This window comes from Bombina bombina, chromosome 2 (assembly GCF_027579735.1).
Source record: "Bombina bombina isolate aBomBom1 chromosome 2, aBomBom1.pri, whole genome shotgun sequence".
Classification (NCBI taxonomy): domain Eukaryota; kingdom Metazoa; phylum Chordata; class Amphibia; order Anura; family Bombinatoridae; genus Bombina; species Bombina bombina.
This window is the reverse complement of record NC_069500.1, coordinates 916,977,794-917,004,665: the sequence shown is the minus strand read 5'-3', so window position 1 is coordinate 917,004,665 and position 26,872 is coordinate 916,977,794. Positions and strand designations below refer to the sequence as shown.

The 26,872-nt window shown below is 41.2% G+C and overlaps 1 protein-coding gene across 4 annotated transcripts in view; it reads right to left on the bottom strand.

Moving 5' to 3' along the window:
* ANKRD17 (ankyrin repeat domain 17) overlaps window positions 1-26,872 on the bottom strand; it is a 584,488-nt gene that overhangs the window by 179,643 nt on the left and 377,973 nt on the right. For all 4 annotated transcript variants that reach the window (XM_053703322.1, XM_053703325.1, XM_053703327.1 and 1 more), the window contains one exon: window positions 2,091-2,186. In XM_053703322.1, the coding sequence (XP_053559297.1) occupies window positions 2,091-2,186 (96 nt within the window). The remainder of the gene's footprint in view (window positions 1-2,090; window positions 2,187-26,872) is intronic.

The following is a 26,872-nucleotide window of genomic DNA, read 5'->3' as shown; positions in this document are numbered from 1 at the left end:
GCAGAAGGATTAAATGAACTACCAGGGTTAGACCATTCTTTAGAAATAATTCCAGCCACAGCATCAGTCACTAGAAAAACCTCAGTAGGTTTATAAAACAAATTTAAACGACTGGTAGACTACTCTCCAGAAACATCCCTAATTTCTAACATAAACCAAACCTCCTTTAAAAAAGAATTAATGTAATCAATCTTGAAAAGGAGGAATAAGCAGGCTTAGGATCAGAGGCTGAACTCTGAGCATCAAAAACATAAAAAAAAAAAAAAAAAACCATGAGAAGCTTCATTAACCTAATGATGCACAGGAATGTTGCTACTAGTATATAAGGCATATCTTGTACTGACCATTTATGCTTACTTGAAGGCGGAATGACTGCCAACATTTCAGACACTGTAGCCTTAATAAACTCTTATGCCAGGAGTGATTTGAGCTGGACCTTCCTGTAATGAACAAACAGAAGGAGCAATAATAACTTCGGAAGCAAGTAATATCCTCATCCTCGGTCTGATTTTTCTTGAGAATCAGAGGATGAAAGTCCGAGCTAGAGGAGGAGTTGTCATTGTCTGAGATATTAAAGTTCTTGGCAATATCCCCCACAGGATGATCTGGGGAACAATGTTTAGATTTTTCCTGTCCTTACTCACGGGTGGCAGAGCTATTAATGCCGCTGATACTTCCCTGTGACCCTTGGTCCGCTTAGCCCAACACTCAGACCCCGAGATGTTCGTTAAAAGAACTGCAAGGTATTCTACTACCCTCTTTTCCAGGAACTATCCATTGAGGGTTTGCTTGTAAAAGTAAGATTATCTGCAGAGCACCACAATCTCTGCCTACCTCTTAGATGAGGCAAATAACTACTGGGAGGGAAGGGGAAGTAGAAGGGATAGTTAAAGGCTCAGGTAGAATGTCTTTGCCTCCTCCTGGTGGCCAGGTGATGTAATTATCATATAATAGAAAGGATTTCCTTGGACTCATTACCATTAGAAAGAAACACACATCTGAGCCCAAAAAAAACAACAACCCTAGATTATAGAAACAAGAGAGAATAAGGTATAGAATGAGAGATAGTGCTAAAGAATACTGCTGGCAAAGGCTAGCGAAAGTGTTATCAAATTAAACATTTCATCCCAGGACTAAAAGTCTAAGTCAAAAGGCAAACACACATGGATCACAAAAGACAACAGCAAAGCTACATAACAAGAATGACCATTACAGCCTATGGACTAGAGAGGGACGAGAGGTATCATGAGTATAGAGGCACTAATGATCCATGTCGTTGATCATGAGTATAGAGGCACTAATGATCCATGTCGTTGGCAGCATGGAACAGAAGGTTCACAGTTAGAATGGGCTACGGGTGTATCATGATAATAGAGATGAAGGGGGTGGAGTTTATAGGCAGCCTTCTCCAAGCAGAAACTTGAAAAATGTGAAAGTGGGCAGGAAAAAGGTGGCTTCCAATAAATATATTTAGTTTTTTTCCCAAAGTGTGGATTGATAGTAATCCGTCAGTCATGAATCACATCCTACTACATGATCAGTAAGAATGAGCAAATTTGTTTAAAGGGACACTCAAGTTAAAATTAAACTTTCATGATTCAGATAGCATGCAATTTTAACCAAATTTCCAATATACTTCCATTAACAAAATGTGGACAGTCTTTTTTATATTTACAATTTGAGTCACCTGCTCCTACTGAGCATGAGCAAGAATTGGCTGATGGCTGTCACATGATACAGGAGGAGTGGAAACTGAAATTTGTAAGAAAAAAAATAATCTACTTCTCATTTGAAGTTCAGACTAAGTGCTATTGCCTTGTCTTTGTATCATGCATTTGTTGATTATGCAAATGTACTGTATTTACTGGTCCTTTAAGTTATGAGACAGCCAAAAGTATAACATAATATGTAAAATTAAATATGGTAACTTAAAAACAAAATCAGTTATCAAGTCTTTTACAGTCATACCACACAAAAGCAAATAATGCATAACCAATAACTACTAAAATACCAAGAAATTAGAGGTTATATGCTTGCCATATAGTACAAGTATCAACAATATTAAAGCATAGAGATATATAAAGACATACCTTGTCAGTGATGGTTGCAATGTATCTCATACACTCTGAGTCAGATGGGAACTGATTTACTTCTTTCACCAAATACCGAACCACCTTAACATGACCCTGTTAAGCAAAAGCCATATTAATATGTAATAAAAAATTCAATAATAAACTTTGAGAAGGTTTACCGTAATACAAATCAGATTAAAAGGGACATTGTACACTAGATTTCTCCTTGCATAAATATTTTGAAGATGATCCATTTATATAGCCCATCTGGTAGTGTGTTTGTAAAAATGTTTTGCTTATTTTTTTCTTTAATAACGTGCTGATTTTCAGACTCCCAACCAGGCCCCACTGTGTCAGATGTATACATGTGTTTACTCTTGCTGGCTCCTGTTTGTTATCTGTCTTTTCAGATGCATTAAAGGGTGGAAAGAGGGGTGTCTGCACTTCTTGATTTCCCAGCCCCTTTCAGTGGGTGTCCCAGCCAAATCTCTTCAACAGTGCTAAACTGGGAGCTTCTAAGTGAGTTCTTAAAAGGTTTTATACTGGATTTTTAGATCAGAATCTGTGTATATTCTTCTTACTAGTAGTGTTTATATGTAGTGTATTACATGCAGTTATATGAAAAACAAAATTTATGCTTACCTGATATTTATTTTTTTGACACCGTGAGTCCACGGATCCTCATTTAGTGTTGGGAATATCACTACAGGCTAGCAGGAGGAGGCAAAGAGCACTTTAAGTGTTAAGTATCACTTCCCTTCCCACAACCCCCAGTCATTCGACCAAAGGAAAAGGAAAGGAAATAACACAAGGTGCAGAGGTGCCTGAAGTTTATATAAAAAAACTGTCTGAAAACAGGGAGGGCCGTGGACTCACCGTGTCAAGAAATAAATAAAAAGCATCAGGTAAGCATAAATTTAGTTCTCTCTTTCTTAAGACACAGTGAGTCCACGGATCATCAATTACTGTTGGGAATCAATACCCAAGCTAGAGGACACAGATGATAAGGGTGGACAAGACAGGTAACCTAAACAGAAGGCACCACTGCTTGCAGAACCTTTCTCCCAAAAGAAGCCTCAACCAAGGCAAAAGTATCAAATTTATAGAATTTAGAAAAAGTGTGCAAAGAAGACTAACAGATCTGTTCTACAGAGGCCTCGTTCTTGAAGGCCCAAGAAGAAGACACTGTCCTAGTGGAATTAGCTGTATTTCTCTCAGGAGGCAGCTGTCCAGCAATCTCATATGCCAAACAAATGAAACTTCGCAACCAGAGAGAAAGAGAAGTGGCAGTAGCTTTCTGACCCTTACGTTTTCCGGAAAAGCAAACAAATGGTGCAGAAGACTGACAAAAGTCCTTCGTAGCCTACAGATAGAATTTAAGAGCCCTCACGTCATCTAAGTTGTGTAATAAACGTTCTTTATAAGAAGGAGGATTAAGACAAAGAGAAGGAACAACAATTAGTTACGAATATAGTCTGTACCTAGAAAAGGTGAAGACTAAAAGGATGCACTTGGGTAGCACTTCTATTCCAAAAAGTAAGGTTAAGGTCAAAAATAGAACTTAAACAACCACTGGTAGCCAAAGGGTTGATGGAGAAAATAAAACATAACTTTTATTAATTCTCTAATAGATAAAAGATGTGTGGTGTGTGAATGTGTGCATTTTAAAAACACATAGCAATTCTACTAGTCATGGAAGTGGCTCAGGATATTAATTGAATAAATTTCCACGGACCAAAAATATTATTTAGGTATGCTTGTATAAAGTCATATAAATCTTTCAAATGGATAATATCCTTGTATCTATTAATATAGTACACCACTGTATGATTTAGTGTTCCCTCATACAGTTGTTCCCATATAGCGTGGCACAGTCATAAACAGATTATATGTAATTGACTGAAATGGTTATTTCTAACCCTTCTTATTATACTGTTGGTTAATGTATATAATAGTATTATTTATTTATTCATTCATAGTTCCAATTCTGTATTCAGAGGAAAAGTTACAACATCAGTTATAGAAGGTTTAGATTGTTATATGGCTTATATAGGTGCTTGGTGTAGTTTAATATAACTTTGTTTTGCAAGTTTGAAGTTTTATACTTCCGGTAATGAAAATATTAGTGATTCACTGGTTATGAACTCCAGTGATTTATACTTGGTGGCAATCGATGTCCGGCTTTCTTTCACCAAAGTGCTAACTTCGGTCTTCTAATGGATGGTTTAATACTGTTATTGTACTTGTATTGGTCCACAAGTTAGGGTACTAGTAAAGTAATTTAGATTGTGGCTATTCTCTCATATAATATAGTATAGTAATGGAGATATCGTTATTAAGATGTTCTATATGCTATAGGTTTATCAATAATTAGATTGGTGTTATTTCTGTAGCTCTCCTTTATACTGTGCAGTGTTCACTATATAAGAGACATCGTCCTCAAAAATTAAGTCTGAGGATATGTTTGCTATTATATAGAGAGATTTTTGTATAGCTACGAAATATACTTTATTAGTATCTTTGTATTATTGTATCTCTGATATCAACACCTATATAAGTGTCCACAATAGATCATCAACTATGCATATGCGATTGTACTGTATACGTAGAGGTTAAAATAGCTGATGGTATCAGTGAGCTGCTGTGATCTCGGATCTCAGTCAGTAGTGTTATATAGAGGGATTTTTGTATAACTATGGAATATACTATAGGATATATTGTTTTAGTATCTTTACAGTGTTATATCTCTAATATCACCTCTTATATATATATATATATGTGTGTTGACAATTGATCATCAGCTAAGTATATACATTTGTGCTGAAAAAATAGAAGCTAAAGTAGCTGATGTTGTCAGTTAGCTACAATAGTCTCTGATTACAGTCAATAATTTATTTCTGCTTTTTATCTAAATCACCCTTTATACACGATTAGCCATTATAATATTGGGCAAATGTAATAATCAAGGTACTTATGATTGTGTTATCAAAATAAAGGCTCAAATAGCCAGTGTAGACACCTGTCCGTTATACCCTTCTGAGGTTAACAGATGTCTATTGCGGTATATGCCCGGATTATCACTTCACACGGCTAGCGGTTATAACTTTAAGATCTAAGCCCGTAGTTTGCCCTTATAATAATGTATATGAAACAGTAATTTGCCCTTATGATATTAACAAAATATTTTCAAGTTATATGCCAGAACTATCGATTTACACAACTAGCGGTTATGGCTATTAAGATATATGAAGATAGTTTGCTCCTAATAGTTAGCCACTAACAGCTAGAGAGATATTCAGTATAAGGTCCTGGTTGCCACTATATCTGTTATTGGTTTTAGAATAAGCTTTGCCATTAAAAAGAAACTAAATGGGGTATTAACAAATACCCTTCCCTAACATGTTTCGCCTATAGCGTTTCGGCTTTTTCAAAGGTGACGCGCGCCGGCGTCTCTGGGTATTTAAATTCGTGGGCATCTGCCCATTGGCTCTCTGTGAACCAATCGCGGGGCTCTGAACGTTAGAGGAGGCGTAATTTGAATATGATGGACAGGTCTGTCTTGAAACATTTTGCCGTGCTGGCAAATGTTCAGAGCCCCGCGATTGGTTCACAGAGAGCCAATGGGCAGATGCCCACGAATTTAAATACCCAGAGACGCCGGCGCGCGTCACCTTTGAAAAAGCCGAAACGCTATCGGCGAAACATGTTAGGGAAGGGTATTTGTTAATACCCCATTTAGTTTCTTTTTAATGGCATAGCTTATTCTAAAACCAATAACAGATATAGTGGCAACCAGGACCTTATACTGAATATCTCTCTAGCTGTTAGTGGCTAACTATTAGGAGCAAACTATCTTCATATATCTTAATAGCCATAACCGCTAGTTGTGTAAATCGATAGTTCTGGCATATAACTTGAAAATATTTTGTTAATATCATAAGGGCAAATTACTGTTTCATATACATTATTATAAGGGCAAACTACGGGCTTAGATCTTAAAGTTATAACCGCTAGCCGTGTGAAGTGATAATCCGGGCATATACCGCAATAGACATCTGTTAACCTCAGAAGGGTATAACGGACAGGTGTCTACACTGGCTATTTGAGCCTTTATTTTGATAACACAATCATAAGTACCTTGATTATTACATTTGCCCAATATTATAATGGCTAATCGTGTATAAAGGGTGATTTAGATAAAAAGCAGAAATAAATTATTGACTGTAATCAGAGACTATTGTAGCTAACTGACAACATCAGCTACTTTAGCTTCTATTTTTTCAGCACAAATGTATATACTTAGCTGATGATCAATTGTCAACACACATATATATATATATATAAGAGGTGATATTAGAGATATAACACTGTAAAGATACTAAAACAATATATCCTATAGTATATTCCATAGTTATACAAAAATCCCTCTATATAACACTACTGACTGAGATCCGAGATCACAGCAGCTCACTGATACCATCAGCTATTTTAACCTCTACGTATACAGTACAATCGCATATGCATAGTTGATGATCTATTGTGGACACTTATATAGGTGTTGATATCAGAGATACAATAATACAAAGATACTAATAAAGTATATTTCGTAGCTATACAAAAATCTCTCTATATAATAGCAAACATATCCTCAGACTTAATTTTTGAGGACGATGTCTCTTATATAGTGAACACTGCACAGTATAAAGGAGAGCTACAGAAATAACACCAATCTAATTATTGATAAACCTATAGCATATAGAACATCTTAATAACGATATCTCCATTACTATACTATATTATATGAGAGAATAGCCACAATCTAAATCACTTTACTAGTACCCTAACTTGTGGACCAATACAAGTACAATAACAGTATTAAACCATCCATTAGAAGACCGAAGTTAGCACTTTGGTGAAAGAAAGCCGGACATCGATTGCCACCAAGTATAAATCACTGGAGTTCATAACCAGTGAATCACTAATATTTTCATTAACGGAAGTATAAAACTTCAAACTTGCAAAACAAAGTTATATTAAACTACACCAAGCACCTATATAAGCCATATAACAATCTAAACCTTCTATAACTGATGTTGTAACTTTTCCTCTGAATACAGAATTGGAACTATGAATGAATAAATAAATAATACTATTATATACATTAACCAACAGTATAATAAGAAGGGTTAGAAATAACCATTTCAGTCAATTACATATAATCTGTTTATGACTGTGCCACGCTATATGGGAACAACTGTATGAGGGAACACTAAATCATACAGTGGTGTACTATATTAATAGATACAAGTATATTATCCATTTGAAAGATTTATATGACTTTATACAAGCATACCTAAATAATATTTTTGGTCCGTGGAAATTTATTCAATTAATATCCTGAGCCACTTCCATGACTAGTAGAATTGCTATGTGTTTTTAAAATGCACACATTCACACACCACACATCTTTTATCTATTAGAGAATTAATAAAAGTTATGTTTTAATTTCTCCATCAACCCTTTGGCTACCAGTGGTTGTTTAAGTTCTATTTTTGACCTTAACCTTACTTTTTGGAATAGAAGTGCTACCCAAGTGCATCCTTTTAGTCTTCACCTTTTCTAGGTACAGACTATATTCGTAACTAGTATAGTTTTATGCACAAGCACTCGAGCTCATTAGGGATATATTTATATATTGATAAAAATACAGAAAGTAGATAAACTCACAGAGATATATAGATATACTCATCGAGAATGATACCCTAAATATCAATAATCTACACACTGTCTGTAAATATCCAAACACTAAATTGAGCATTCCTTGTTTATCAGTGTAGTGCTCTTGCTAATTTTTGCTAAATCAAGGAACAACAATTTCCTGATTAATATTCCTGTCCGAAACAACCTTAGGAAGAAAACCAAACGTGGTACGGAAAACTGCCTTATCTGTATGAAATATGAGATCAGGAGAATCACACTGCAAAGCTGAAAGTACATAAACCCTCCGAGCAGAAGAAATAGCAGTAAGAAACAAAACCTTCCAAGATAATAATTAATATCTATGGAATGCATAGGCTCAAACAGAGCCTGTTGTAAAACTTTAAGAACAAGGTTAAGACTCCAAGGTGGAGCAACCGATTTAAGCACAGGCCTGATTCTGACCAGGGACTGACAAAAGGATTGTAAATCCTGCATATCCGCCAGACGCTTGTGTAGTAGAATGGATAAAGCAGAAATCTGACCCTTGAGGGTACCGACAGATAACCCCTTCTCAAGGCCTTCCTAGAGAAAAGAGAAAATCCTTGGGACCCTGACCTTACTCCAAGAATATCCTCTAGACTCTCACCAATAAAGATATTTACTCCATATCTTATGGTAAAACTTCCTAGTGACAGGCTTACGAGCCTGAACCATGGTCTCAATGACCGATTCGGAAAATCCACGCTTGGCTAAAATCAAGCGTTCAATCTCCAAGCAGTGAGCTTCAGAGAAACGAGATTTGGATGAAGGAAGGGCCCCTGAAGCAGAAGGTCCTTCCTTAATGGTAGTCTCCACGGAGGTAGAGACAACATCTCTACTAGATCTGCATACCAGATCTTGCAAGGCCACGCAGGAGCTATTACAATCACTAATGCTATCTCCTTCTTGATCCGAGCGATGACTCGCGGAAGGAGAGCGAAGGGAGGAAAGAGATAAGCCAACATGAAGTTCCAAGGAACTGCCAGAGCAGAAAGGCTTGAGGATCTCTCGACCTTGAACCTTTTTGGGAGCTTGGTATTCTGACGAGATGCCATCAGATCCAATTCTGGTAGCCCCCATTTGATTGTTAACCTGGAAAACACTTCCGGATGGAGTTTCCACTCCCTGGGATGGAAAGTCTTTCTGCTCAGAAAATCCACTTACCATTTGTCCACTCCTGGAATGTGGATGGCAGATAGACAGCAATTGTGAGCGTCCGCCCACTGGATGATCCGTGTCACCTCCTTCATGGCTAAGGAACGCCAAGTTCCCAAGTGGTGGTTGATGTAGGCCAATGAGGTTATGTTGCCCATCTGGAATCTGATAGACCGGGATAGGGCCAGCTGAGGCTAGGCCATCAAGGCATTGAAGATCGCTCTCAACTCCCAAATGTTTATGGGGATAGCAGATTCCTCCTGAGACCAAAGACCCTGCGCCTTCAACGAGTCCCAGACTGCTCCCCAACCCAACAGACTGGCATCCGTGGTCACGATTACCCAAGAGGGTCTCTGAAAACACGTCCCCTGGGACAGATGTTCTTGCAACAGCCACCACGGTAGGGAGTCCCCTTGTTGATTGATCCAGAACTATTCTCTGCGATAGATCTGTATAATCCCTGTTTCACTGAGCGAGCATGCATAGCTGCAGAGGTCTCAAATGGAACTGAGCAAACTGAACTATGTCCATGGAAGCCACCATCAATCCGATTACCTCCATGCATTGGACCACTGATGGTAGTGTCGCCAACAGCAGGCAAGCGGACAGAATCTTGGCTCTTCTAACCTCCATCAGAAATATTTTCATAGATAGAGAATCTATAATGGTCCCTAAGAAGGTCCCTCTGGTAGTCTGAAAAAGTGAACTCTTCTCCAGATTGATCTTCCAACCGTGGGAACGAAGAAACAAGTTCTTTGTATGAGATTCTACTAGTTGCAAAGATGTCTGAAGCAGAATGTTGTCCAGATAAGGCGCCACTGCAATTCTCAGAGACCGAATAACAGCCAATAGAGCTCCCAGGACCTTTGAGAAAATTCTGGGAGCTGTGGCAAGGCCAAATGGAAGCGCTACAAATTAAAAATGTTTGTCTAGATAGGCAAAACTCAGATATTTGTGATGATCCCTGTGAATGGGAACGTGCAGGTAAGCATCCGTCAGGTCTATGGTTGTCAAGAATTGACCCTCTTGTATCAGAGACAGAATGAAGCGGATAGTCTCAATCTTGAAGGACAGCAAGGAGGAATTTGTTTAGTAACTTTAGATCTAGAATGGGCCTGAAAGTTCCCTCTTTCTTAGGAACCACAAACAGGTTTGAGAAAAACCCGAGACCCTGTTCCTGACTTGGAACAGGCGCTATCACTCCCATTTCAAGAACGCCTCTCTTTTTATCTGGTTTACAGAATCTTGAGAGGTGGAACCTGCCCCTGGGAGGAAAAGTTTTGAACTCTAAGTTATAACCCTGGGAAACCATGTCCACGGGTCTGGGACATCTCGTACCCAAGCTTGCTCGAACTGAGATAGTCTGCCCCCCACTTCAAACCCTTAATGCTGACTTGGAATCAGCTGCGGGTTTCTTGGATTGCTTCCCCTTGTTCCAAGACTGACCAGACTTCCAAGTGGGCTTGGAATGTTCCTGTTTGTTAGAGGCAGGGGAAGACTTACCTCAGAAGTTAAGAAAGGAACGAAAATTAGTCTGACGACACTTTATCTTGTTCTTGTCTTGAGGCAGAAAGGATCCTTTACCACCTGTGATATTGGAAATAATTTCTGCCAATGCCGGCCCGAACAAGGTCTTTCTTAAGTTGGGGGCCAAAATATCTGGCTTTGCAGAAACATCAGCAGACCAAGATTTAAGCCATAGCACTCTACGCCAGATATTTCAGCCCCCAACTTAATGACCTGCAAAGAAGTCAGTGATAAAATTAGCTAACTTTAGAGACTTTATCATAGCCCGAATCTCCTCCAAAGGGATTTCCGCTTGCAGGGACTCAGACAAAGCGTCAAACCAATAGGCTGCCGCACTGGTTACTGTAGCAATGCACACACAGGCTTCCATTGCAACCCCTGATGAGTATACATTTTCTTTAAAAAGGCCTCTAGCTTTTTATTCATAGGATCCCTCAAAGAGCGACTATCTTAAATAGGGATAGTAGTTCTCTCAGCCAAGGTAGAAATCACCCCTTCCAACTTGGGAACTGTCTGCCACGATTCCTTGATGGAGTCTGCGACTGGGAACATGTTTCTAAAGACAAGGGAGGGGGAAAAAGGTATTCCTGGCCTCTCCCATTCACGGGTAATCTCCGTGGCATGGTCTGGCACTGGGAACACCTCCCCAGGAGAGGGAACATCCAAGTACCTATTTAATTTACTCGATTTTTTAGGGTTGACAACGATAGGCGTATCAGAGTCGTCCAAGGTAGCTAAAACCTCCTTTAGTAAAACACACAGGTGCTCAAGCATGAATCTGAAGGAAACCACTTCAGCATCAGAAGAAGAAATTACACTATCCGAATCTGAGAGTTCACCCTCAGAGGCTACCGAAGTATCCTCCTCTTCCGACTTATGGGAAAGAGCAACCTGGTTAGCCTGAGTCGGATCAGATACCTTACTGTCTGACTCAACAATCATCCTCTTACGCCTCCCTTGCAGCATAGGGATGGCCGCTAGTGCCTCAGATACCGCTGATAATACCTGGGCCGCATTTTCAGCCTTCAAAAATACTCTATCAGGAGATAGTGAGGAAGCGCAGGGCACGGTGTGAGACGATGACACAGTTTGGGACACCTGTGGAGAAGGCTGTGGCATAGACTGCACAGCATCCATTTGAGAGAATGGTGGCTCAGAATCAATCTATCTTTGTACAATAAAATTCTTTCAACAAAAGAACTACAAAAAGGCAAGGGTGGCTCCACTTGGGCATTCAGACAAAGTTTGCATTCCTCAACAGATATAGGCACTAAGTCCATTTTGAACAATGAAATACACACACCAAAAAATGTTTTTTATTTCAAAAAACAGAACCGTCTCTTTAAGAGTCCGGTTTAATTTAGAAAAAACAGAATTTATGTTTACCTGATAAATTACTTTCTCCAACGGTGTGTCCGGTCCACGGCGTCATCCTTACTTGTGGGATATTCTCTTCCCCAACAGGAAATGGCAAAGAGCCCAGCAAAGCTGGTCACATGATCCCTCCTAGGCTCCGCCTACCCCAGTCATTCGACCGACGTTAAGGAGGAATATTTGCATAGGAGAAACCATATGGTACCGTGGTGACTGTAGTTAAAGAAAATAAAATATCAGACCTGATTAAAAAAACCAGGGCGGGCCGTGGACCGGACACACCGTTGGAGAAAGTAATTTATCAGGTAAACATAAATTCTGTTTTCTCCAACATAGGTGTGTCCGGTCCACGGCGTCATCCTTACTTGTGGGAACCAATACCAAAGCTTTAGGACACGGATGAAGGGAGGGAGCAAATCAGGTCACCTAAATGGAAGGCACCACGGCTTGCAAAACCTTTCTCCCAAAAATAGCCTCAGAAGAAGCAAAAGTATCAAACTTGTAAAATTTGGTAAAAGTGTGCAGTGAAGACCAAGTCGCTGCCCTACATATCTGATCAACAGAAGCCTCGTTCTTGAAGGCCCATGTGGAAGCCACAGCCCTAGTTGAATGAGCAGTGATTCTTTCGGGAGGCTGCCGTCCGGCAGTCTCGTAAGCCAATCTGATGATGCTTTTAATCCAAAAAGAGAGAGAGGTAGAAGTTGCTTTTTGACCTCTCCTTTTACCGGAATAAACAACAAACAAGGAAGATGTTTGTCTAAAATCCTTTGTAGCATCTAAATAGAATTTTAGAGCGCGAACAACATCCAAATTGTGCAACAAACGTTCCTTCTTTGAAACTGGTTTCGGACACAGAGAAGGTACGATAATCTCCTGGTTAATGTTTTTGTTAGAAACAACTTTCGGAAGAAAACCAGGTTTAGTACGCAAAACCACCTTATCTGCATGGAACACCAGATAAGGAGGAGAACACTGCAGAGCAGATAATTCTGAAACTCTTCTAGCAGAAGAAATTGCAACCAAAAACAAAACTTTCCAAGATAATAATTTAATATCAACGGAATGCAAGGGTTCAAACGGAACCCCTTGAAGAACTGAAAGAACTAAATTGAGACTCCAAGGAGGAGTCAAAGGTTTGTAAACAGGCTTGATTCTAACCAGAGCCTGAACAAAGGCTTGAATATCTGGCACAGCTGCCAGCTTTTTGTGAAGTAACACCGACAAGGCGGAAATCTGTCCCTTCAGGGAACTTGCAGATAATCCTTTTTCCAATCCTTCTTGAAGGAAGGATAGAATCCTAGGAATCTTAACCTTGTCCCAAGGGAATCCTTTAGATTCACACCAACAGATATATTTTTTCCAAATCTTGTGGTAAATCTTTCTAGTTACAGGCTTTCTGGCCTGAACAAGAGTATCGATAACAGAATCTGAGAATCCTCGCTTCGATAAAATCAAGCGTTCAATCTCCAAGCAGTCAGCTGGAGTGAAACCAGATTCGGATGTTCGAACGGACCCTGAACAAGAAGGTCTCGTCTCAAAGGTAGCTTCCAAGGTGGAGCCGATGACATATTCACCAGATCTGCATACCAAGTCCTGCGTGGCCACGCAGGAGCTATCAAGATCACCGACGCCCTCTCCTGATTGATCCTGGCTACCAGCCTGGGGATGAGAGGAAACGGCGGGAACACATAAGCTAGTTTGAAGGTCCAAGGTGCTACTAGTGCATCCACTAGAGCCGCCTTGGGATCCCTGGATCTGGACCCGTAGCAAGGAACTTTGAAGTTCTGACGAGAGGCCATTAGATCCATGTCTGGAATGCCCCACAGCTGAGTGACTTGGGCAAAGATTTCCGGATGGAGTTCCCACTCCCCCGGATGCAATGTCTGACGACTCAGAAAATCCGCTTCCCAATTTTCCACTCCTGGGATGTGGATAGCAGACAGGTGGCAGGAGTGAGACTCCGCCCATAGAATGATTTTGGTCACTTCTTCCATCGCTAGGGAACTCCTTGTTCCCCCCTGATGGTTGATGTACGCAACAGTCGTCATGTTGTCTGATTGAAACCGTATGAACTTGGTCCTCGCTAGCTGAGGCCAAGCCTTGAGAGCATTGAATATCGCTCTCAGTTCCAGAATATTTATCGGTAGAAGAGATTCTTCCCGAGACCAAAGACCCTGAGCTTTCAGGGATCCCCAGACCGCGCCCCAGCCCATCAGACTGGCGTCGGTCGTGACAATGACCCACTCTGGTCTGCGGAATGTCATCCCTTGTGACAGGTTGTCCAGGGACAGCCACCAACGGAGTGAGTCTCTGGTCCTCTGATTTACTTGTATCTTTGGAGACAAGTCTGTATAGTCCCCATTCCACTGACTGAGCATGCACAGTTGTAATGGTCTTAGATGAATGCGCGCAAAAGGAACTATGTCCATTGCCGCTACCATCAACCCGATCACTTCCATGCACTGAGCTATGGAAGGAAGAAGAACGGAATGAAGTATCCGACAAGAGTCTAGAAGTTTTGTTTTTCTGGCCTCTGTTAGAAAAATCCTCATTTCTAAGGAGTCTATAATTGTTCCCAAGAAGGGAACCCTTGTTGACGGGGATAGAGAACTCTTTTCCACGTTCACTTTCCAGCCGTGAGATCTGAGAAAGGCCAGGACGATGTCCGTGTGAGCCTTTGCTTGAGGAAGGGACGACGCTTGAATCAGAATGTCGTCCAGGTAAGGTACTACTGCAATGCCCCTTGGTCTTAGCACCGCTAGAAGGGACCCTAGTACCTTTGTGAAAATCCTTGGAGCAGTGGCTAATCCGAAAGGAAGCGCCACGAACTGGTAATGTTTGTCCAGGAATGCGAACCTTAGGAACCGATGATGTTCCTTGTGGATAGGAATATGTAGATACGCATCCTTTAAATCCACCGTGGTCATGAATTGACCTTCCTGGATGGAAGGAAGAATAGTTCGAATGGTTTCCATCTTGAACGATGGAACCTTGAGAAACTTGTTTAAGATCTTGAGATCTAAGATTGGTCTGAACGTTCCCTCTTTTTTGGGAACTATGAACAGATTGGAGTAGAACCCCATCCCTTGTTCTCTTAATGGAACAGGATGAATCACTCCCATTTTTAACAGGTCTTCTACACAATGTAAGAACGCCTGTCTTTTTATGTGGTCTGAAGACAACTGAGACCTGTGGAACCTCCCCCTTGGGGGAAGTCCCTTGAATTCCAGAAGATAACCCTGGGAGACTATTTCTAGCGCCCAAGGATCCAGAACATCTCTTGCCCAAGCCTGAGCGAAGAGAGAGAGTCTGCCCCCCACCAGATCCGGTCCCGGATCGGGGGCCAACATTTCATGCTGTCTTGGTAGCAGTGGCAGGTTTCTTGGCCTGCTTTCCCTTGTTCCAGCCTTGCATTGGTCTCCAAGCTGGCTTGGCTTGAGAAGTATTACCCTCTTGCTTAGAGGACGTAGCACTTTGGGCTGGTCCGTTTTTACGAAAGGGACGAAAATTAGGTCTATTTTTTGCCTTGAAAGGCCGATCCTGAGGAAGGGCGTGGCCCTTACCCCCAGTGATATCAGAGATAATCTCTTTCAAGTCAGGGCCAAACAGCGTTTTCCCCTTGAAAGGAATGTTTAGTAGCTTGTTCTTGGAAGACGCATCAGCCGACCAAGATTTCAACCAAAGCGCTCTGCGCGCCACAATAGCAAACCCAGAATTCTTAGCCGCTAACCTAGCCAATTGCAAAGTGGCGTCTAGGGTGAAAGAATTAGCCAATTTGAGAGCATTGATTCTGTCCATAATCTCCTCATAAGGAGGAGAATCACTATCGAGCGCCTTTATCAGTTCATCAAACCAGAAACATGCGGCTGTAGTGACAGGGACAATGCATGAAATTGGTTGTAGAAGGTAACCCTGCTGAACAAACATCTTTTTAAGCAAACCTTCTAATTTTTTATCCATAGGATCTTTGAAAGCACAACTATCCTCTATGGGTATAGTGGTGCGTTTGTTTAAAGTAGAAACCGCTCCCTCGACCTTGGGGACTGTCTGCCATAAGTCCTTTCTGGGGTCGATCATAGGAAACAATTTTTTAAATATGGGGGGAGGGACGAAAGGAATACCGGGCCTTTCCCATTCTTTATTAACAATGTCCGCCACCCGCTTGGGTATAGGAAAAGCTTCTGGGAGCCCCGGCACCTCTAGGAACTTGTCCATTTTACATAGTTTCTCTGGGATGACCAACTTTTCACAATCATCCAGAGTGGATAATACCTCCTTAAGCAAAATGCGGAGATGTTCCAACTTAAATTTAAATGCAATCACATCAGGTTCAGCCTGTTGAGAAATGTTCCCTGAATCAGTAATTTCTCCCTCAGACAAAACCTCCCTGGCCCCCTCAGATTGGGTTAGGGGCCCTTCAGAGATATTAATATCAGCGTCGTCATGCTCTTCAGTAACTAAAACAGAGCAGCCACGCTTACGCTGACAAGGGTTCATTTTGGCTAAAATGTTTTTGACAGAATTATCCATTACAGCCGTTAATTGTTGCATAGTAAGGAGTATTGGCGCGCTAGATGTACTAGGGGCCTCCTGAGTGGGCAAGACTCGTGTAGACGAAGGAGGGAATGATGCAGTACCATGCTTACTCCCCTCACTTGAGGAATCATCTTGGGCATCATTGTCATTATCACATAAATCACATTTATTTAAATGAATAGGAATTCTGGCTTCCCCACATTCAGAACACAGTCTATCTGGTAGTTCAGACATGTTAAACAGGCATAAACTTGATAAGAAAGTACAAAAAACGTTTTAAAATAAAACCGTTACTGTCACTTTAAATTTTAAACTGAACACACTTTATTACTGCAATTGCGAAAAAACATGAAGGAATTGTTCAAAATTCACCAAATTTTCACCACAGTGTCTTAAAGCCTTAAAAGTATTGCACACCAAATTTGGAAGCTTTAACCCTTAAAATAACGGAACCGGAGCCGTTTTAAAACTTTAACCCCTTTACAGTCCCTGGTATCTGCTTTGCTGAGACCCAACCAAACCCAAAGGGGAATACGATACCAAATGACGCCTTCAGAAAGTCTTTTCTAAGTATCAGAGCTCCTCTCACATGCGACTGCATGCCATGCCTCTCAAAAACAAGTGCGCCACACCGGCGCGAAAATGAGGCTCTGCTTATGCTTTGGGAAAGCCCCTAAGAAATAAGGTGTCTAATACAGTGCCTGCCGATATTATTATATCAAAATACCCAGATAAAATGATTCCTCAAGGCTAAATATGTGTTAATAATGAATCGATTTAGCCCAGAAAAGTCTAAAGTCTTAATAAGCCCTTGTGAAGCCCTTATTTACGATCGTAATAAACATGGCTTACCGGATCCCATAGGGAAAATGACAGCTTCCAGCATTACATCGTCTTGTTAGAATGTGTCATACCTCAAGCAGCAAGAGACTGCACACTGTTCCCCCAACTGAAGTTAATTGCTCTCAACAGTCCTGTGTGGAACAGCCATGGATTTTAGTTACGGTTGCTAAAATCATTTTCCTCATACAAACAGAAATCTTCATCTCTTTTCTGTTTCTGAGTAAATAGTACATACCAGCACTATTTCAAAATAACAAACTCTTGATTGAATAATAAAAACTACAGTTAAACACTAAAAAACTCTAAGCCATCTCCGTGGAGATGTTGCCTGTACAACGGCAAAGAGAATGACTGGGGTAGGCGGAGCCTAGGAGGGATCATGTGACCAGCTTTGCTGGGCTCTTTGCCATTTCCTGTTGGGGAAGAGAATATCCCACAAGTAAGGATGACGCCGTGGACCGGACACACCTATGTTGGAGAAACAGTGCCCGCAAATATGAAGAAAACACCCCTTATGATGGAAAAAACCCAACCTTTAATAAGCAATATAAATTATTCCTCCAGGTCCCCAATAATTTAAATATACCTCTTAGGCACCCCTACATTACAACGCTATGCTGCGGTGCCTACCTGACCTACGGATTCCACTCTGGAACAAGCAGGGGCCAAATGAGGAAGCGGACACAATCGTATAACACTGAAGTGAAAAAAGCACCAAGAAAAAGCGCGCACTGCGTCTGGGGGGGAAGGAGCCCGCCCCCAATAACGTCATCACAGTGAATACAGGTCCCAGCATAAGGCGCAGAAATAAATTAAGTGCCAGGGTTCTCTGTATAAGAAATACAAAAGGTACTTACCTGCACCCTTCTCTGTTGACAGCACCAGGAATGAGAGGAAGCTGCTCCCCACAGAGTCCTGTGAATGAAAGGATGAACAGAGTAACCCTGTAGAAGGGCAGCAAAAATGGTCAGGAAAACGCAGTGAGGCCCATCCCACAAGTTCCTATCTGCTTTAAAGCTACCACAGCCCTACTGAAGAGACCAACAAGGAATACATCTAAACCCAGCTTGACGTGGAAGGTCAGAGCAAACCTGCTCAGGCTTCCAAAATAATAAAATCTTGATAGAAGAATCTTGTACAGACACCTAGACATCACCTCCTCCTTGCACCTAAGTCAAATAGTATAACTGGGGGTTGTGGGAAGGGAAGTGATGCTTAACAGCTTTGCTGTGGTGCTCTTTGCATCATCCTGCTGGCCAGGGGTGTTATTCCCAACAGTAATTAATGATCTGTGAACTCACCGTGTCTTAAGAAATTGGTGTATACTGTCCCTTTAAATCAACTATATAAAAAAGGCCATGTCAATGTAAGTGGTATACAAATTATGTAGAAAAACCCCGAAATGTATGCTTACCTGATAAATTTATTTCTTGACACAGTGAATCCACGGATCATCTAATTACTATTGGGAATAACACTCCTGCCCAGCATGAGGTGGCAAAGAGAACCACAGCAAAGCTGTTAAATATCACCGCCCTTCCCTCCAACCTCAGTCATTCGACCGAAGTAAAGGAGAGAAATGAAGCAACAATGTGCAGAGGTGTCTGTGGACTCAACGTGTCAAGAAATAAATTTATCAGGTAAGCATAATTTTTCTTTCTAATGACACGGTGAGTCCACGGATCATCTAATTACTATTGGGAATCAATACCCAAGCTAGAGGACACAGACGATAAGGGAGGGACAAGACAGGGAACCTAAACAGAAGGCACCACACTGTTTGAAGAACCTTTCTCCCAAAAGAAGCCTCAGCCGAGGTAAAAGTATCAAATTTATAGAATTTTTAAAAAGTGTGAAGAGAGGACCAAGTTGCAGCCTTGCATATCTGTTCCACAGAAGCTTCATTTTTGAATGCCGTGGAAGAGGGAACAGCCCTCGTAGAATGAGCCGCAACTCTCAGGAGGCTGCTGTCCAACAGTTTCATAAACCAAGCAAATGATACTCTTCAGCCACAAAGAAAGAAGTAGCCGTAGCTTTCTGCCCCTTACGTTTCCCAGAGAAAACCACAAACAGAGCAGAAGACTGCCGAAAATCCTTAGTCGCCTGTAAATAGAATTTCAATGCACGCACCACGTCTAGGTTGTGCAGCAGACGTTCCTTATGAGATAAAGGGTTAGGACATAAAAAAGAAACAACAATCTCCTGATTAATGTTCCGATCTGAAACCACTTTAGGGAGAAACCCCAACTTAGTACGCAAAACAACCTTATCCAAATGAAAAATAAGGTAAGGAGACTCATACTGTAATGCAGAGAGCTCTGAAACTCTACGAGCAGATGAAATAGCAACAAGAAACAAAAGCTTCCAAGAAAACAGTTTAATATCTAAGGAATGCATAGTCTCAAACATAGCCTGCTGAAGAACCTTAAGAACAAGGTTAAGACTCCAGGGAGGAGTAACCAATTTAAACACAGGCCCGATTCTGTGCACATCCGGTACATCCGCCAGACGTTTAGGTAACAAAATAGACAAGGCCGATATTTGACCCTTTAAGGAACTTGCAGATAAACCCTTCTCCAAACCCTTTTGGAGAAAAGACAAAATTCTAGGAATCTGAACTCTACTCCAAGAGTAGCCTCTGGATTCACACCAATACAGATATTTACGGCATATCTTATAGTAAATCTTCCTGGTAACAGTCTTACGAGCCTGAATCATGGTCTCAATGACCGACTGAACGCTTAATTTTATCTAAGCGTGGGTTTTCTATCTCCAAGCAGTCAGCTTCAGAGAAACTAGATTTGGGTGAAGGAAGGGCCCTTGAAGTAGAAGGTCCTTCCTTAGTGGAAGTCTTATCAAGCTGGAAAACCCTTCCGGATGGAGTTACCACTCCCCCGGGTGAAAGGTCTGTCTGTTTAGAAAATCTTCCCAGTTGTCTACTCCTGGAATGTGGATCGCAGACAAACAGCAGTTGTACGTCTCTGCCAACTGAATTATCTTGGCTACCTCTGTCATGGCCAAGGAACTCAGAGTTAACCCCTGATGGTTGATGTAAAGCCACTGAAGTTATGTTGTCTAACTGGAACCTGATAAACCGGGCCGAGGCTGAGGCCAGGCCAGAAGAGCATTGAAGACTGCTCTCAGCTCCAGAATGTTTATGGGTAGGACAGACTCCTTCCGAGCCCATGTCCCCTGAGCCTTTAGAGAACCCCAGACTTCTTCCCATTCAGGGTAGGCTGGCTTCCGTTGTCACAATCACCCAGGTGGGTCTGCGGAAGCAGGTTCCCTGGGAGAGATGATCCCGAGACAACCACCAAAGAAGAGAATCCCTTGTCTCCTTGATCCGCATAATCTCCGTTCCACTGCCCGAGCATGCATAACTGCAGAGGTCTGAGGTGGAAACGGGAAAACGGAATGATGTCCATGGCAGCTACCATCAGACCGATTAACTCCATACATTGAGCCACTGATGGCCGAGGAGAGAACTGAAGCACCAGAAAAGCATCAAAAATCTTTGATTTTCTGACTTCCGTCAGAAATTTTTTCATTGATAGGGCACCTATTAGTTCCCAATAACACTACCTCTTGTAGCTAGAATTAAGGAACTCTTTTCCAAATTCACCTTCCATCCGTGAGATTGCAGGAAGGATAACATCTCTGTGGGATTTTGCTTGTTGAAAGGATGGCACCTGAACCAGAATGTCGTCCAGATAAGGCGCCACAGCAATGCCCTGCAACCAGTGCACCGCCAACAGGGATCCCAGAACCTTTGAAAAAAAATTCGGGGAGCTGTGGCAAGGCCGAATGGAAGAGCCACAAACTGGAAGTGTTTGTCTAGAAATGTGAACCTCAGAAACTTGTGATGATCCCTGTGGATGGAAACATGCAGGTACGCGTCCTTTAAATCTACCGTTGACATAAATTTATACTCTTGAACCAAGGGAAGAATGGAACGAATAGTTTTCATCTTGAAGGACGGTACTCTGAGGAATTTGTTTAGACTTTTGAGATGTAAAATTAGTCTGAAAGTTCCCTCTATTTTGGGAACCACAAACAGATTGGAGTATAATCCCAGACCCTGTTCCTGCATTGGAACAGGAACTATCACTCCCAGATAAGAAAGTTCCTGAACACAGTGTAAGAACACCTCTCTTTATCTGGTCTACAGATAATCTTGAGAGCAGAAACCTGCCCCTGGGAGGAAAGGTCTTTAACTCTAGTTTGTATCCCTGGGACACGATGTCCACCGCCCAGGGATCTTTAACATCCCAAACCAAAGCCTGAGTGAAGAAAGAAAGTCTGCCTCCCACAAGATTCAGTCCCGGATCGGGGATGTCCCTTCATGCTGAATTTGAGTCAATTGCGGGCTTCTTAGATTGCTTTCCCTTGTTCCAAGACTGATTGGGCCTCCAGGAAGGCTTGGACTGTTCCTGCTTGGTAGAAGGAGAGGTAGGCTTACCCTTGAAGTTTCGAAAGGAACGAAAATAACTCTGATGTCCTTTCTGCTTATTCCTCTTATCCTGAGGGAGGAAATGACCCTTTCCTCCAGTAATGTCAGAAATTTCTGCCAATCCCGGCCCAAACAAGGTCTTACCCTTGTAAGGAATCGCCAAAAGCTTAGACTTAGATGAGCTAGTACGGCAAACCTGGAAATCTTTGCTCCAAGCTTAATAACCTGTAGGGAAGCATCCGTAATAAAGGAATTGGCCAACTTAAGGGCCTTGATCCTATCCTGGATCTCTTTAAGGGAAGTGTCTGTCCGAATAGAATCAGACAACGCATCAAACCAGTATGCAGCCGCACTAGTGACGGTAGCAATAAACACTGCAGGTAGCCATTGTAAACCCTGGTGTACATACATCTTCTTGAGCAACCCTTCCAACGTCTTAGCCATCGGATCATTAAAGAAACAACTATCCTCTATGGGAATAGTGGTCCTCTAAGTGGAAATTGTCCCTTCCACCTTAGGGACAGTCTGACAAGATTCCTTGATAGAGTCTGCTATAGGAAACATCTTCTTAAAAATAGGGGATGGAGAAAAAGGGATACCCGGTCTCTCCCATTCACTAGCAATAATCTCTGTAGCTCGATCTGGTACAGGAAAAACCTCCGCCATGGAAGGTACATCAAAATATTTGTTAAGCTTACTAGACTTCTTAGGATTAACTACAACAGTAGTGTCAGAGTCATCCAAGGTAGCCAAAACCTCCTTAAGTAAAAAACGGAGGTGTTCCAGCTTAAACCGGAAGAATACAAATTCAGTATCAGAAGAAGGAATTACACCATCTGAGTCTGAAATTTCACCCTCAGATGCTACCGAAGTATCTTCCTCCCCCGATTTCTGGGATGGAACATTGGAGATAGCCACGACTGTGTCAGAAACCTTACGCACTGATTCTTTACATTTCCTCTTGCGCTTTCCCTGCAGCATGGGAAAAGCTGACAACGCATCAGATACCGCAGAGAACATGAGGGAAGCGATGTCTTGCAACATAACTCCAGGCGGAGTAAGAGAGGAAGCGCAGGGCACTGCATGTGTGGACAATACATTTTGGGACACTTGAGGAGAAAGCTGCGGCATATCTTGAGCATTGTCAGAAGACTCTTGAACAGCATCCGCCTTAGACAATGTTGGCTCAGAAAAAGTCTATCCCTGTAATGAAAAGTTCTCTGAATACATGAGGAACAGAAAGGGATTGGTGGTTCCACGTTAGCATCAAAACATAAAGAACATGTAACATCCTGCAGGGCCTCTTCGTCCATCTTTATTCACAAATAAACCAAATAGTTAAACTGATATATTATTTAGAATTTACCCCACACAAAAAAAACGTTACAGTTCCTTTAAATTTTAAAACGAAAATACTTTATTTTTCTGCAAGAAAATAATAAACTGTCATAAAAAACACTCCGGACAACCACTACAACTCAGCTTAGCTTTGCTGAGGTGCTTACCTGCCTTACTGACAAGGGAGTGAATATTCTATTAGATAATCCGGACCCAACTTCTCTATACTGTAAATTGCAGTCCAGTAACCGTAACACTGCTCTTAACTGCGACAAAGCTATCTCTGCTCCGTAAACACAGGAAATGTATAAGAAAAAGGAGCGCAACAGAAAATTGCCGCCTAAGCTACCCCACCCTTCATAGGCGTTACAAAATTAACTTCCCGGTCGGCTAAATGTATTCTAAAGCCGCCAGGAGTAAAATAACAAATAACACACCACCTATTGAGCCATAAGTCTCCTCGTCCCCAGTGCCTGCTATTACTGCCAATAATAAAATGATCCCCCTAGCAATAGGAGAATGTCTCTTGTCCCATAAACAGATTCTAAAGTGCCATCTATTTTTCTGCATGCGTGTCCCAGAAAAAAACATAATTTATGTAAGAACTTACCTGATAAATTAATTTCTTTCATATTAGCAAGAGTCCATGAGCTAGTGACGTATGGGATATACATTCCTACCAGGAGGGGCAAAGTTTCCCAAACCTCAAAATGCCTATAAATACACCCCTCACCACACCCACAAATCAGTTTAACGTATAGCCAAGAAGTGGGGTGATAAGAAAAAAGTGTGAAAGCATAAAAAATAAGGAATTGGAATAATTGTGCTTTATACAAAAAAATCATAACCACCACAAAAAAGGGTGGGCCTCATGTACTCTTGCTAATATGAAAGAAATGAATTTATCAGGTAAGTTCTTACATAAATTATGTTTTCTTTCATGTAATTAGCAAGAGTCCATGAGCTAGTGACGTATGGGATAATGACTACCCCAAGATGTGGATCTTCCACGCAAGAGTCACTAGAGAGGGAGGGATAAAATAAAGACAGCCAATTCCGCTGAAAAAAATCCACACCCAAAATAAAGTTTAAATCTTATAATGAAAAAAACTGAAATTATAAGCAGAAGAATCAAACTGAAACAGCTGCCTGAAGTACTTTTCTACCAAAAACTGCTTCAGAAGAAGAAAACACATCAAAATTGTAGAATTTAGTAAAAGTATGCAAAGAAGACCAAGTGGCTGCTTTGCAAATCTGATCAACTGAAGCTTCATTCCTATATGCCCAGGAAGTAGAAACTGACCTAGTAGAATGAGCTATAATCCTTTGAGGCGGAGTTTTACCCGACTCGACATAGGCATGATGAAACAAAGATTTGACCAAGATGCCAAAGAAATGGCAGAAGCCTTCTGACCTTTCCTAGAACCGGAAAAGATAACAAATAGACTAGAAGTCTTTCGGAAATCCTTAGTAGCTTCAACATAATATTTCAAAGCTCTAACTACATCCAAAGAATGCAACGACTTTTCCTTAGAATTCTTAGGATTAGGACACAATGAAGGAACCACAATTTCTCTACTAATGTTGTTAGAATTCACAACCTTAGGTAAAAATTTAAAAGAAGTTTGCAACACCGCCTTATCCTGATGAAAAATCAGAAAAGGAGACTCACAAGAAAGAGCAGATAATTCAGAAACTCTTCTAGCAGAAGAGATGGCCAAAAGAAACAAAACTTTCCAAGAAAGTAATTTAATGTCCAGCGAATGCATAGGTTCAAACGGAGGAACTTGAAGAGCCCCCAGAACCAAATTCAAACTCCAAGGAGGAGAGATTGACTTAACAGGTTTTATACGAGCCAAAGCTTGTACAAAACAATGAATATCAGGAAGACTAGCAATCTTTCTGTGAAAAAGAACAGAAAGAGCAGAGATTTGACCTTTCAAGGAACTTGCAGACAAACCTTTATCCAAACCATCCTGAAGAAACTGTAAAATTCTAGGAATTCTAAAAGAATGCCAAGAAAAATGATGAGAAAAACACCAAGAAATGTAAATCTTCCAGACTCGATAATATATCTTCCTAGATACAGTTTTACGAGCCTGTAACATAGTATTAATCACAGAGTCAGAGAAACCTCTATGACTGAGAATCAAGCGTTCAATCTCCATACCTTCAAATTTAAGGATTTGAGAACCTAATGGAAAAAAGGACCTTGCGATAGAAGGTCTGGTCTTAACGGAAGAGTCCACGGTTGGCAAGTGGCCATCCGGACAAGATCTGCATACCAAAACCCGTGAGGCCATGCTGGAGCTACCAGCAGAATAAACGAACGTTCCTTTAGAATCTTGGAAAAAAAACTATAGGCGGAAAGATATAAGCAGTATGATACTATCTATACCTGGGATATGAACCGCAGAAATTAGACAGGAGCTGGATTCCGCCCATACAAGTATTCGAGAGACTCCTTTCATGGCCAGAGGACTGTGAGTTCCTCCTTGATGATTGACATATGCCACGGTTGTGACATCGTCCGTCTAGAAACAAATTAACAACTCTCTCTTTAGAAGAGGCCACGACTGAAGAGCTCTGAAAATTGCACGGAGTTCCAAAAATGTTGATTGGTAATCTCGCCTCCTGAGATTCCCAAACCGCTTGTGCTGTCAGAAACCCCCATACAGCTCCCCAACCTGTCAGACTTGCATCCGTTGAGATCACAGTCTAGGTTGGAAGAACAAAAGAAGCCCCCTGAACTAAACGATGGTGGTCTGTCCACTACGTCAGAGTGTCGAACAATCGGTTTTAAAGATATTAATTGAGATATCTTTGTATAATCCCTGCACCACTGGTTCAGCATACAGAGCTGAAGAGGTCGCATGTGAAAACGAGCAAAGGGGATCGCGTCCAATGCAGCAGTCATAAGACCTAGACTTTCCATGCATAAGGCTACCGAAGGGAAAGATTGAGACTAAAGGTCTCGATAAGCTGAAACCAATTTCAGACGCCTCTTGTCCGTCATAGACAGAATCAAGAACACTGAATCTATCAGGAAACCTAAAAAGGTTACCCTTGTCTGAGGAATCAAACAAACTTTTTGGTAAATTGATCCTCCAACCATGTTCTTGAAGAAACAACACTTATAAAAGACTGGAAAGGTTCTTTCTAGTGAAAATGAGCAAAGGGAATTGAATCCAATGCTGTGGCCATAAGACCTAAAACTTCTATGCATATATAGCAACTGAAGGAAATAATAGAGACTAAAGGTACCGATAGACGGAACCCAATAACATTATCCCTTGTCTGATAGAGACAAGGACAGTGACACAAACTATCTGGAAACCTAAAAAAGGTGACCCTTGTGTGAGTAATCAAGAGCTTTTGAAAAGAAGATCCTCTATGTCCTTAAGAGTAAGTGAATCATATGAGATTCCGCATCCTCAGAAAATAATCTGAATGAAAACAGAAAAATGAAAATATGCATTTATTGTATCTAATGAAAACAAATAATGCTATCAATGACCATAAAAAGGCAAAATAGTTTGAATAAAACTCCAAAACCCGGTTCCTCAAAAGGAACTGGAAGAAATACCCCAGAAGATTCCAGGTCTGAGCAGCACTTGAACCCCATGGGTGCCCAGCCATGCTTCAACAGTACCCAAAATATATAGGACAGAAACTCAGTTAAAGAAAGTGTTAGCCTTACTGGAATAAAATCAAAGAAATTTGGACAAAATAAATTTCAAAGAAGCCTTAACCTGCCCCTTACCAGCCAAGCTGCAATACGGCACGTACATCGCAAAATTAGGGAGCTGATTTCGAACTCCAAATATAGACATGTTAC